This window comes from Podarcis tiliguerta (genome assembly GCF_965153285.1).
Source record: "Podarcis tiliguerta genome assembly, chromosome: 7".
Lineage (NCBI taxonomy): Eukaryota > Metazoa > Chordata > Lepidosauria > Squamata > Lacertidae > Podarcis > Podarcis tiliguerta.
In genome coordinates this window covers 13,386,074-13,398,648 of record NC_139540.1, presented here as the reverse complement: position 1 = coordinate 13,398,648, position 12,575 = coordinate 13,386,074, and the positions used below count along the sequence as shown (strand labels likewise).

Genomic DNA, 12,575 nt, shown 5'->3' with positions numbered 1-12,575 from the left:
CCAGCTCCCTTAAAAACTCAGCATTAAGATTGGACAAGCTAGGTATGTAATACCAGGAAGCAGCTCTTTTGTTCTTGTCTGTTTCCTGTTGCTGCTGAGCTCTAGGATCCTGGTTTGTTCCCCATAAGACAAACAACAGAAAGACCTATGAATATGTACTCAGGAAGCCTATATAAAAAGGGAACAAAGGTAAAGGGACCCCTGACCGTTAAGTCCAGTCACGGACAACTCTGGGGTTGCGGCGCTCATCTCGTTTTACTGGCTGAGGGAACCAGCGTACAGCTTCCAGGTCATGTGGCCAGCATGACTAAGCTGCTTTTGGCGAACCAGAGCAGCGCACGGAAACACCGTTTACCTTCCCTCTGGAGTGGTACCTATTTATCTACTTGCACTTTGACGTGCTTTCGAACTGCTAGGTTGGAAGGAGATGGGACAGAGCAACGGTAGCTCACCCCGTCGCGAGGATTCAAACTGCCGACCTTCTGATCAGCAAGCCCTAGGTTCTGTGGTTTAGACCACAGCGAGGCTGATACAAATAGGACAATAAACCATGCAGAACAGAACAAGCGCATGTGTCAATTTTGAGCAATGAGTCTTTTCCCAATAATCTTAAATCCCTGGGAGTTGTATTTTAAGCCAATGTCTAATCAAGCATTATGTTCCCCCAGCAGCCGACCAGATGCCTAGGTGAAATCTATAAGCAAGACAGGAATGCAATAGAAAGACCCGCCATCTTTCTTGTTGGCCACCCCAAATATTTACCTCCTGCCATGTTGCATTTCCCTTTGACATGCACGCCTCGTTTATAATCCTCCAACCTTGCTTTCTCCGATAGAATCTGTTTCAGCTTTGCTTCAGTCTGACTCAGACACTGTGTCGGGAGTGCAGCGAATCCAAGTGAGAAACAATGTACAGTGGTATCTCTGGTTGTGAACGAGATCCGTTCCGGAGGCCCGTTCGCAACGTGAAAAGAGCGCAACTGCAGCGGCGCGTCTGCACATGCGCGAGTTGCAATTCGCCGCTTCTGTGCATGCGCGGGACATCATTTTGCTCATCTGCACATGCGCGAGTGGCGAAACCCGGAAGTAACCCTTTCTGGTACTTCCGGGTCGCCGCAGGACGTAACCTGAAAGAACGTAACATGAGGTATGACGGGCAGCATGCGCCCTTTGGGTCTGGTAGGGCAGAAAGCAAGGAGCTCAACAGTAGATGGCGCCAAAGCCAAGGAGAGGAGGAACCAACTAATCCTAGTTTTGTCCTCCTCCTGTTTTCTGCTGAGCTCTGCAAAGGCAATACTGAAACGAAATTGAGGATGGAGCCAGCAGGCAGTGGTACTGTCAGGGAACTGCCATCGGAGCTGGAGGCGGAGAGGAGGCTCCAGAGGGATGGCGGAGAGAGTCCCAGTAGGGAGAGAGGTAGCCCATCTGCTGGGGAAGGAAATCAGCGTAACACCAGTGGAGAAGGGGGGCAGATGGGGGAATCGGAGAGGTGGCTCCAGGACTCCTCGCCAGAGACCAGCGGAGAGGGCACGAGTACTCCGCTGCCCACACCCACTTTGCGCAGAAGACTTCCAGGCAGGCAAAGTAGGAGGAGACTGGGCGTCAAACAGCTTCTATGCTGGAAGAGGTTCAAGGAACGCCCACTGACGGATTCTGCCAGCGACTGAGGCAGCCACGGAACTTGAGGCTGTCCAGACAGAAAGGGTTCAACCAGGCAACCTAGCCAGGAGTAACGGCAACTTACGCACGAGCAACCCCTAGAACCATTACAGGTACTAACTAGAATAGGAGTCCCACACTCCATAGAAGAGGCAGCAAGCCCATGTAAATGCTTCTGGGATCCTACCTGTCAATCAGTTGCCAGGCGTATGAAAGATCGCCAACTATCTGCATGGTGATCAAAACCTCTTCCTTAATGTTGATGGTTCTGATCATCTGATGGAGAAACTTGCGAGTGTCAGCAAGGAACTGACATATTTGCAGGTTGGACTCCAGCTGGTGAAATTCTTGAACCTGCATATTAAGAATTAGAAACATAGTTTTTTTTATTAGAACGCCTAAAAACAAACAGAAGAGATTTTAAATTTGGCTACTCCTTATGGTATGGAGTTCTATAGAAACTGGTCTTATGGCAATGTTGCTTGAGTCCACGTAAGAAATTATACCCAAAGGATGGCATGACCACCATCTCCTCTGCCTTACCTCTTCTAAAGCTTGTATTAATTGCACAGTTTTCCTGCCTGCTGCAGTGGAGTCATCGTAATTCAGAGACATTATTTGTTTGGCGATTTCCCTGAACCAGGCTTGTAGATTTTCTGTTTTTAGTGGGGAAATGGGAGAAGGGACAAATTATTAAATCAGTGCAACTGAAACCAAAAGAGAGAGCGCTACCAGCCCCCAGTTCACAAACTGTAAACATCCAAATATCAAGGAATTATTTTGAAAGAAACAAAAATGAGTCATGGTCGGGAGGGTGGTGGTTTCCCTAAAGTTTGCGCTATACACATCTACACGAATGCTGTGCTTGCACATGAAATCATAATTTTGCACAGAAGTGGCTAATCTCTGAACATCCCACCATCCTCGATCACTGAGACATGATGGCTGGGGGAGATGGGAGTTGGAGCACAGCAGCAGCTGGAAGACTAACCAGTTCCCCACCCCAATTTAGGATTATGAGAAGAGCCACAACAAAGTTTGGGCTCGTGTGTTCCCCCTCCCATGTGGCCATGAGGAGGAAACTTTCATTTCCCTTTTAAGACCAAGGCTCTTGTGGTGTCTGAACCTAGACGAACTGTGGTTCGCCTTTAGGGTTAATGGAAACAAGTCTACTTCAAACCATGGTTTACGAAAGTGGCTCGTTTTCTTTTTATTCTTTTTATTGGAATTTTATTTACAACATAAACCCCCCACCCCCCCAATACACAAATCCACCCTCATTAAACGTGAACATAACATACAGTGAGCATAATATATAAGAATACAAACAACCAAATAAAAGACTTCCCTTATGCTGTATCTGGCCTCCCTATTTACTTCTTATAAACTGTTCCTTTATGAATAATTATTAAGATTTTTCTAATTATAACTTAAATATCCACAAAGTCTCCTGCAGACATTAGTCGAAACAAGTCCAGCTATGTATTTTAGGGCACCGTTTTGTGAAGTATTCTCTGCATTTCCCCCATGCTTTTTGAAACTCTTGTCTAGTGTGATCTCTAATTGCCTCTGTTAATCTAGCCAGTTCAATATATTCTAACAGTTTGTCTTGCTATTCCATTTTTGTTGGCACAGTTTCTTTTTCCCAGTTTTAAGCAATGAGGATCCTTGCCGCTCCTGTGGCATAGAGGAATATTTTCTGATCTTCTCTTGCTATACCTGTGTCCGTTATCCCTAGTAGAAAAGCTTCTGCATTTTTCACAAAGTTATACTTAAACACTTTTTTTAAGCTTGTCATATACTGTGTTCCAGAAAGTGGCTCGTTTTCATCCAGCGTTCAGACGCAACACTAAACTGTGGTTAGTTGAAAATGGAAGTTGACGCTTCCACTCTTTCCCCCATTGCAGAACTGGATCAAGCCTTGGAAAGTCTTTTGCTCGGCACCAGTTGCCAGTCGGAATTAAAGTCTAGCTGGAACCCCATAACCAGACATAATATAGATGAGCTCACAAAAGCCTTACCTCAAAGGAAATACAGTGGTGCCCCACAAGATGAATGCAACGCAAGACGGAAAACCCGCTAGACGAAAGGGTTTTCCGTTTTGGAGGTGCTTCGCAAAATGAATTTGCTATGGGCTTGCTTCGCAAGACGAAAATGTCTTGCGATTCCTGGGGTTCCCCCCCCTTTTTCCCAAGCCCCTAAGCCCCTTAACAGCTGTTCGCTAAGCCGCTTAACAGCTGATCGCTAAGCCGCTTAACAGCTGATCTAAGCCAATTATCAGCTGATCTAAGCCGCTAATAGCCTTTTAGCAGCTAATCCGCTAATCCCTTAAGCCTTTAATAGCCGCTAAACTGCTAATAGCGCTAATCCGCTAATGGGCTTGCTTCGCAAGACGAAAAAAACCGCAAGACGAAGAGACTCGTGGAACGGATTCTTTTTGTCTTGCGAGGCACCACTGTAGACAAATATTGCTTATTGCTTCCCCCTCCCCAATTGCTTCCCAATTGTTCTCTTGGAACAATAAGAAACCAAGAAGAAATAAAATTCATCAAGGAATGGGGGAAATCTGAGGAATATTTGAAAAGTTTCTGTATACATTTGAGTTCATTGGCAGGATCAACATAAAACAAGCAGTTAAAGGTAATGTTAAAAAAAATACCAGGGAGTTAACTGATAAATGGAATCAAATGCAGTATTAAAAATTAAAATTATATGAAACCGCAAAAGGGGTAGAGGAAAGTCAAAACATTTACGTTCATTGGGAAGTTAATTTCCAAAACTGAAAAATAAAATTCATTTTTTAAACGGCCCTTACCGTTTTTCTCCACTCTGGTTAGAGGCTTAACGCCTGAAAAGACATCAGCCAGCTCAGTCATCCTTTCGGATCCTTCCGTTTTGTAGCTTTCCCATTTTGTTTGCTTTTCGGACAGCATCTGCTTGAACATCTGACGAAAAAGCAAGACCTCAGTCTAAAGCAGAACAACCTGCCGCGACTGGAAAATTACAGCGACAGCAACAATACCATTTGGCACGGACTGATCTATGCTAGGGATAGAATCATAGAATCATAGAGTTGGAAGAGACCACGAGGGCCATCGAGTCCAACCCCCTGCCAAGCAGGAAACACCACCAGAGCACTCCTGACATATGGTTGTCAAGCCTCTGCTTAAAGACCTCCAAAGAAGGAGACTCCACCACACTCCTTGGCAGCAAATTCCACTGTCGAACAGCTCTTACTGTCAGGAAGTTCTTCCTAATGTTTAGGTGGAATCTTCTTTCTTGTAGTTTGGATCCATTGCTCCGTGTCCGCTTCTCTGGAGCAGCAGAAAACAACCTTTCTCCCTCCTCTATGTGACATCCTTTTATATATTTGAACATGGCTATCATATCACCCCTTAACCTCCTCTTCTCCAGGCTAAACATGCCCAGCTCCCTTAGCCGTTCCTCATAAGGCATCCGTTGCAGGCTTTTGGGTGATCCCCACCATTTATGCTGAAAACAGAAAAATAATGCTGGAAAGCTGGAGGTTTCTGTGCAGTTTTCCCCTACGAGCTGAAGAGGCAAGCCACTTTAACAAATAAAAAGCTGCTTGCTTCTTCAGCAGGACAGATGATCGCAGTGGAAATGTCAAAGCAAGCCTCTGGCTTGTGTAGAGTTCTCTCACAAGTGCATTCTAGGCATGAGGTGTGTGTATGAAGGATGTTTTCATTACCTCTTTCAATATGAATTCGAACTGTGCTATATCCAGGAGAAGCTGGAAAAGGATCTTGGGGTTGTACTTGGAATCTGTTTGAACCTGGTCCTTTATCTGGCGGAGGCGCTTGTTGTTTGGATCGTAAGCTATGGAAAAAGAGCAGAAAGTGAAGGCTTCCTCGATTGCTGTTGTGATGCAACACCCACCTTCCCCCTCAACGATCTCAACAGAGAAGATTTAATGTGCTCTTGGTCGCATGGGCGTAAAACAGGGTGGATAAAAATCAATTATTTTTTTAAAAAATAATTTTTTTTATATAAAAAATTAAATTGGATTCTTTTGATTTAAATTCGGATTTTTTAAAAATAAAATGCTTTTGGAGGGAAAATCTTTCTAAATATAGTTTTCTATTTAACTTACATTATAGTCCAAAGGCCATTCATCAGAAAATAAGGATTTGTTTTTAAGTTTTTCAGATGTGCTAAAACTCAGTCTAAGTTGTTTTTTAATTGTTTAACCACATCACTTAGCAAACATGGAAACGTATGCTATAATGTTATTGTTTCAGCTAAATAAATTGTTTAAATTTTTATTAAGGAAACAATAGTTTTTCTCCTTCCAGTAAAGTACAGCAGAAAAGTTGTCCAAATATAAACAGTTAACTTATTGAACCTCATAATAATTTCATAATTATCAGTCTATGTATTTCTAATAGCATAACCTGAAATATACTTGGAGTCGAGAGTGGATTTCATGCTCTTTATTTAGGTCATAGTGGTGAGGAAGAATGGAAGTTCCCTCAGAATGTCTGCTTTATATACATTTACACAATGGGCCCCACATGATTGGCTAATTCCAGGATTCACCTGTAGGCCAATCAGGTTGCGGATTCACTTCCACCTGGAGATGGATTGGGTGGCTCATATGGACCAACCAGACTGCTGCATTCTGGTTCCTATTGTTCTAGGGCCAACCAGACTGCTGTATTCTGGATCCTATTGTTCTAGGGCCAACCAGACTGCTGTATTCTGGTTCCTATTGTTCTAGGGCCAATCAGACTGCTGCATTTTGGATCCTATTGTTCTAGGGCCAACCAGACTGCTGCATTTTGGATCCTATTGTTCTAGGGCCAACCAGACTGCTGCATTCTGGATCCTATTGTTCTAGGGCCACCCAGACTGCTGCATTCTGGATCCTATTGTTCTAGGGCCAATCAGACTGCTGCATTTTGGATCCTATTCAACTCAGTAACATAACATAACCAAATCAGTAATTTTTGATAGAACTGTAAAAAGTACTCTGAAAATTTATTATTCCAAAAACAAAACCTTCATCTGGTTGTAAATATTAAGATTAAGAAGAAGAAGAGTTTGGATTTGATATCCCGCCTTTCACTCCCTTTAAGGAGTCTCAAAGCGGCTCACATTCTCCTTTCCCTTCCTCCCCCACAACAAACACTCTGTGAGGTGAGTGGGGCTGAGAGACTTCAAATAAGTGTGACTGGCCCAAGGTCACCCAGCAGCTGCATGTGGAGGAAGCGGGGAAGTGAACCCGGTTCCCCCGATTACGAGTCTATCACTCTTAACCACTACACCACACTGGCTCTCTTAAACCAGCAAGAATGAGTCTTTCTGTAAAAAACACATGATTTAAATCAAGTCTTACATTACCTGAGTCTGCAGTGTGCAGCATCATCCACCGTATTGCCACGTTACAGTCTCTTAAGCAGTTCAGTAGTTTGGGGATATTGTCCAGCACCAGCTCCTCCCTCAAGCAGCCTTCCTTAAGAAACTGCTGCACCTGAGTGTGCACCCGCTCCCTGACTGCGGCGCATCTGCCAGCCTTCGAAAGACAGAAATCAAAGGAGCGTTACTGCAAAACAGGTGGAACCTGGTAGGGCTCTAGCTCAGAGGGATGTCATCCGAGCAGTGGCGTAGCGTGGGTTGTCAGCACCCGGGGCAAGGCAAGTAATTTGCTCCCCCTAATCCGGGGCAAGGCAAGTAATTTGCGCCCCCCCCCCGCTGCACTGTCCCTCCCCCAGATAGTCCCTTGCTCTCTCTCCGCACTGCACCGCACGCCTGGCACCCTCCCCTCCACAGTGGGCAGCGACCCAGCGGCTCGGATTGGATTCACACAGCCAGCACTGCAGTGAGAGAGAGTGAGTGAGCCAGGTAGGGGCAGAGAGCTGCGAGTGTGAGCGCGCCCCCCCCCCAGATGTTGCGCCCGGTGCGGCCGGCCCCCCCTGCACCCCCCACGCTACGCCACTGAGTCCGAGCCGTTCCTTTGCCTTCGCCCATCTCCAGCTGCTTTGAACTACAACTCCCATCAGCCCCAGCCGGCCCACCCTCCATGGGAACTGCAGTCCGCCTGGAAGGCACCAGGATGGTAAAAGCTGAGCTAGAAGCATAACGTTTAAGGAGAGGAAATTCCACTTCGCGTAGAATACCGCATTTCGCCAACCTGTTCCTTGACGTTGGAAAGATCCAGCGTGTAGTTCAGAGCCATTTTCGCAGCTTTGTAAGGCTCCCAGGCTTCTGCCAGGTTCACACACATCCCCATATAGATGCTGATTACCTGCGGAGAGAAACAGAATGTAAGAGGCAGCCTGCGGGACCATCTGGCTCTCCAGGATTTCAGAAAGGATTATCTCCCAGCCCTCCCTGGCAGCGCCCAGGATTCGAACTGGCACCTTCCGCACATAGCTGCCAACCGTCCCTTATTTGGCGGGAAAGTCCCTTATCCCAGTGCCATGTCCTGCTGCTGTCCCTTATTGATGATGTCCCTTAAATTTCCCAGGTTTTAAAGGAAGCAGCTCCTCTCCCTCCCTCCCTGCCGGCCAGGGAGGAGGGAGGCTCCAACTGTGTTGCTTGGCTGTGTTGCTCACCCAATAAGGAGTCTAAGAACGACTGGGGGGGTGGATCTTGCATGCCTTGTGCTGATCAAATCGGCCGCGTTGTCTGGGGACTCACCTTTGCTCAGCGCTTCCCAGCAGAGAGGTGACGGTGGTTTTCCTTGCTGCATCCCCTTTGCTGGTTTGCTGCGCTGTGGGAACCACCGATTTAGGCTTCGTTTGGCTGCTGGCTGGGCTTTCTGCCTTTGGCTTGGAGGGGCTCAGAAGCTGAACCTCCCCTGTGCTCCGAAAATCCCTTATTTTGGCTGCCAATCCCTTATTTTCGAGGCAGCTGGCCCCTTATTTTCCAATCTGTAAGTTGACAGCTATGCTTCTGCATGCCAGGCAAATGCCGTACCACTTAGCTACGGCCCTTCCTCAGCCAAGTTCCTATCAAGCCAAGTCATCCCAGATACTCACATTTACGCTTTTGCAGTTCTTCTGCTGACAAAACATACAAGCAACTGCCAACATCAGAAGCGATGGTGGCCCATCTTCTAGCTATGTTTGGGAAGTCGGATCCCAGCAAAGTCTAAACAAAGGTTTCCCAAACTTGGGCCTCCAGCTGTTTTCGGACTACAATCCCCATCATCCTTGACCAACGGTCCTGCTAGCTAGGGATGATGGGAGTTGTAGTCCCCAAGCAGCTGGAGGCCTAAGTTTGGGAAACACTGGTCTAAATGGTACGAGAGGGGGCGGGGCTGACAGGGGAGGAAGCCCAGGCAGAAAACACGTTGCCATTAGCTCCCGACAGATCCATCAATGTCCTGAGGGAACTGCTGGCGCAGCCTCCCTTTTCATCTTCCGGGGGTCACATGCCAGTGGTGGGCGGGGCCAGAGGCAAAAGTGGGAGGGACAAATGCTACTTTTGTACATGAGGATTGGTTAGGGGGCGTGGCTAGGAAGACGTGCGGTTGGGAGAAAGTCCCGAGGGCCTGACAAGAGTGGCTTGAGGGACACATTGTTCCCCGAGCCTCAGATTCCTCACCCCTGCGCTCTACACTTGATATCCATTTGTTTTAGCAATTTTTTTCAAATGCTTTTTATTGAATTTTCTTTAACACAAACAAATAAAATAAAATAAATACCCTAACATTCCACAATCATATGTTTACTTATTTTCTAAACGCTCTATTGTGCACGGACTTCCCTCCCTCCCTTCAACAGGTTTTCATATTATTCTCTTTTTTTTGCAGATTCTTAATTAAATTCTATACACATCACAAAAATTATTTTAATCCTACTAGTCTTCAAACTTCTACAATTGCTACTTATATATTCAAAAAATTTACTCCATTCCTTTTTGAACTTTGTTTCCTCTAATCCTGTGGGTTAGTTTTGCTAATTCGACATATTCGACCATTTTTGTCTGCCACTCCAAGTCTTAGCATTTTAAAAAGTTGTAAGCCTTTGCGCTCGGCTGCCATGGCAGAAAGGAAGCACATAAAGTAAAGTAAATAAGAAACGAACAAGGAGGAGATGCCCTTCCAAATCTATTTGGCTGTTTCGTTGCTTCAGCTCCGAACCGTATTTACCCAGTTGTCTGGAAAATATTTGTCCACGATCTCCCTCATCTTCGCTTGCTGCGTGTGCAGAATGGAGGCATTAAAATAAAGTGCCACGTACAACATGGCCGCCTGAGGAGCGAGGGCGACGCTGCGGTGCTCTGGTAACGGGTATGCGGAAACCTGAAATGGGAGGGGAGCAACAGGGAGAGGGAGATAACAAGTCAATGGACGCCATGTAGACATAGAACAGTATGATACGATACGATATCTTTATTGTCATTGTCCCATACAGAACAATGAAATTGAAAATCTACATAAAACATTCAAAAATCCCTAAGAACTCTGAAACCCCATTTTAAAATACAATGTACTATAGAGACTCCTTATACTGCGTTTAGAACCAGAATTGCATTTGGGTAGAAACTGTTTCTCAGGCGGCTAGTCCTAGTCTTTATAACCCTGTACCTTCTTCCAGAAGGCAGAAGCTGAAAGAGATCATTTCCTGCGCGCTATCTGCAGCTTTCTTATGGCACCTGGCAGCATAGATTTGATCCAAGGTGGGAAGAGTGCACCCAATTATTCTCTCCGCAGTCTTTACAACCCTGGACAGCATTGTTTTTTCCCTGGCCGTGCAGCTCCCAAACCATACACACAGACCATAAGTTAATTCACTCTCCACAGTACAATGATAAAAATGTTTTTCTGGAGGATTCTCAGAAAATATAACCTCTGCTGTGCTCTCTTCATCAGGTCTTTGCTTTTTTATCATATTTTTATGTGTGTTGGAAGCTGCGCAGAGTGGCTGGGGTATAAATAATAAAATTGCTATTACCAGTGTTAAGTTAGGCCTAGAGGGGCACTGAGAATCAGTGAGATGCAGTGCCTAGAGTGTCAGACTAGGACCTGGGAGGTCCGGGTTCGAATCCCCACTCAGTCACATGACGCTCACAGTCCAATCTTGGGTCAGTCACTGCCTCTCAGCCTAACCAACCTCACAGGATTGTTGGGGTTAAATGAACACCTCTGAGGAAAAGGCAGGATGCAAATGCAACAAGTAAATAATGGCTCCCTCCCCCGCCTCTATTTAATACATTCTCCTTGCATAATTACATGGGGCTAACCCTGTATAAGGGGGTTCTGGTCATTTACAGCTTTGAAGCAAATTACTTTCCTGTAAGTGAACTAATGGCTTCTCCTATGGTCCTTCTCTTGACAGAATGTTTTCTACAGTGTGGATGTGGGGAATGGCTGCCCAGAATTATTTCAATCATGGGTGTGCATGGGAAAGAGCTATTTATTTCATCAAATGGGAGTTTGCTTCATCTTCGGGAAATAGGGATAAAGAGAAAAGGCCCGCCCCCTTTTGTACTATTCAAGAAAAATTGTTTACTAGAGTTTATTTATTCCTGTGTCATTTTGCTTGTAAATATTTATTTTTATGTAAAATAGAAGGAAGTGTGGACTGGGAATCACTATGACTGTCAAAGCATTTTGGTGGTAGGCAGTGAAATACCAAAGAGGAAAAGGTCACTCTGTAGGTGGTGTACGGTCTTGTGGAGATGGTGCTTATCACTTTTTAAGGGTCTACTGTGCCGTTAGGAAAACCGAGCCTTGGAGAGAACAAGCCTGTAGTTCTATGGACGCTTCTGTGCTTACCAGACTATTTGGTGAATGTGTTGAATACCTGTCGTTAAGTATTACTTGAACATTGCAATGATAAAGTAAAGAAGGCATTGCAACTTGAGGTCTTTCCCGGCACGCTGAGACTCACCTGGTTGTATATATCATCCGACCTCAGCCGGCCAATGACCATGCTGATGAAGGTTTCGTTTATGGGTACCCTGCTGAAGTAGCTCTCTGGATAGTTTGCAGGCCTCTTCGCTCCAGGCTGACTCGAATACCCCGTGCTCCGGAGCAGCTTACATATGTCATCCATGTTGGAATCAGCAGAACGGGCAGCGCTGGTAGGCAAAGAGAGAAAAAGGAGCTTCGGGAGCAAGAACAGAAACACGAAAAAGGGACAGAGGACGACTCTTGCAAGCAAGACACACTGAAGCAATCTCAAATGAATTCAGCTTTGAGAGGTCGAATCCTTAGAAGCAGTACATCAGGTGTGCTCTAGCTGGTCTTATTGTTTACATTTTATGTGTTTCCAAAGCGGCATACGTGGCTGATGATGCCATCCTCGTTTCATCTTCACAACGACCCTGTGGAGTAAGTTAGGCTGAGAGAGAGCTATTGGCCCAGGGTCAACCAGCAAGCTTCATGGCCGGGTGGGTGGGGATTCGAACTCGTCTCCTAGGTCCTAGTTGAGCATGGCAATTCCTGGATTGCCTCGGGTGGCAAAAAGGGGTGAGCTGCCCCTGCGTCCTAGTCTAACACTCTTAATTACACCACCATACTGGCTCTCTTTTAAATCTCTTTATATTGTGTACATTTTTATTGGTGGCCGATACATTTTGTTTTGTGTTGGTTGTCAATCGCCTTGAGTTCTCTTGGACAAGGTGTGAGGGTTAAATATTGCAAAATAATAATAATATAGATTAAAATGTGAGCTAACGAATCTCAAGTTCAAATCTTGCTTCACTTTGGGTTTCCTAGGATACTTGTAGAGATATTTTGAAGGGCCTGTTCCACACCCAACCAGAATCCACGTGTGTGTGTGATGAGTATATGTGCTGGACTAGGATCTACAAGAACCAGGTTCAAATCTTCACTTAGCCGTGAAGCTTACTGGGGGATTTTGGACCAGTCACTATCTCTTAGCCTAACCTACCTCACAGGGCTGTTGCGAGGATAAAAATGAGCTGCAATTGATTTGTTAC

At 45.6% G+C, this 12,575-nt stretch overlaps 1 protein-coding gene across 2 annotated transcripts in view; it reads right to left on the bottom strand.

Annotated features, from left to right (window-relative positions):
* Positions 1 to 12,575, bottom strand: part of WASHC5 (WASH complex subunit 5) — a 42,445-nt gene that overhangs the window by 23,202 nt on the left and 6,668 nt on the right. For both annotated transcript variants that reach the window (XR_014513741.1, XM_083450418.1), the window contains exons 6-13: positions 11,522 to 11,711; positions 9,778 to 9,930; positions 7,813 to 7,926; positions 7,023 to 7,194; positions 5,371 to 5,498; positions 4,474 to 4,603; positions 2,202 to 2,314; positions 1,846 to 2,012 (exon numbers count right to left, since the gene is read on the bottom strand). Coding sequence is in view for 1 of the 2 variants with exons in the window: in XM_083450418.1 (XP_083306544.1) it covers positions 1,846 to 2,012; positions 2,202 to 2,314; positions 4,474 to 4,603; positions 5,371 to 5,498; positions 7,023 to 7,194; positions 7,813 to 7,926; positions 9,778 to 9,930; positions 11,522 to 11,711 (1,167 nt within the window). In the remaining variant the exon portion in view is untranslated. The remainder of the gene's footprint in view (positions 1 to 1,845; positions 2,013 to 2,201; positions 2,315 to 4,473; positions 4,604 to 5,370; positions 5,499 to 7,022; positions 7,195 to 7,812; positions 7,927 to 9,777; positions 9,931 to 11,521; positions 11,712 to 12,575) is intronic.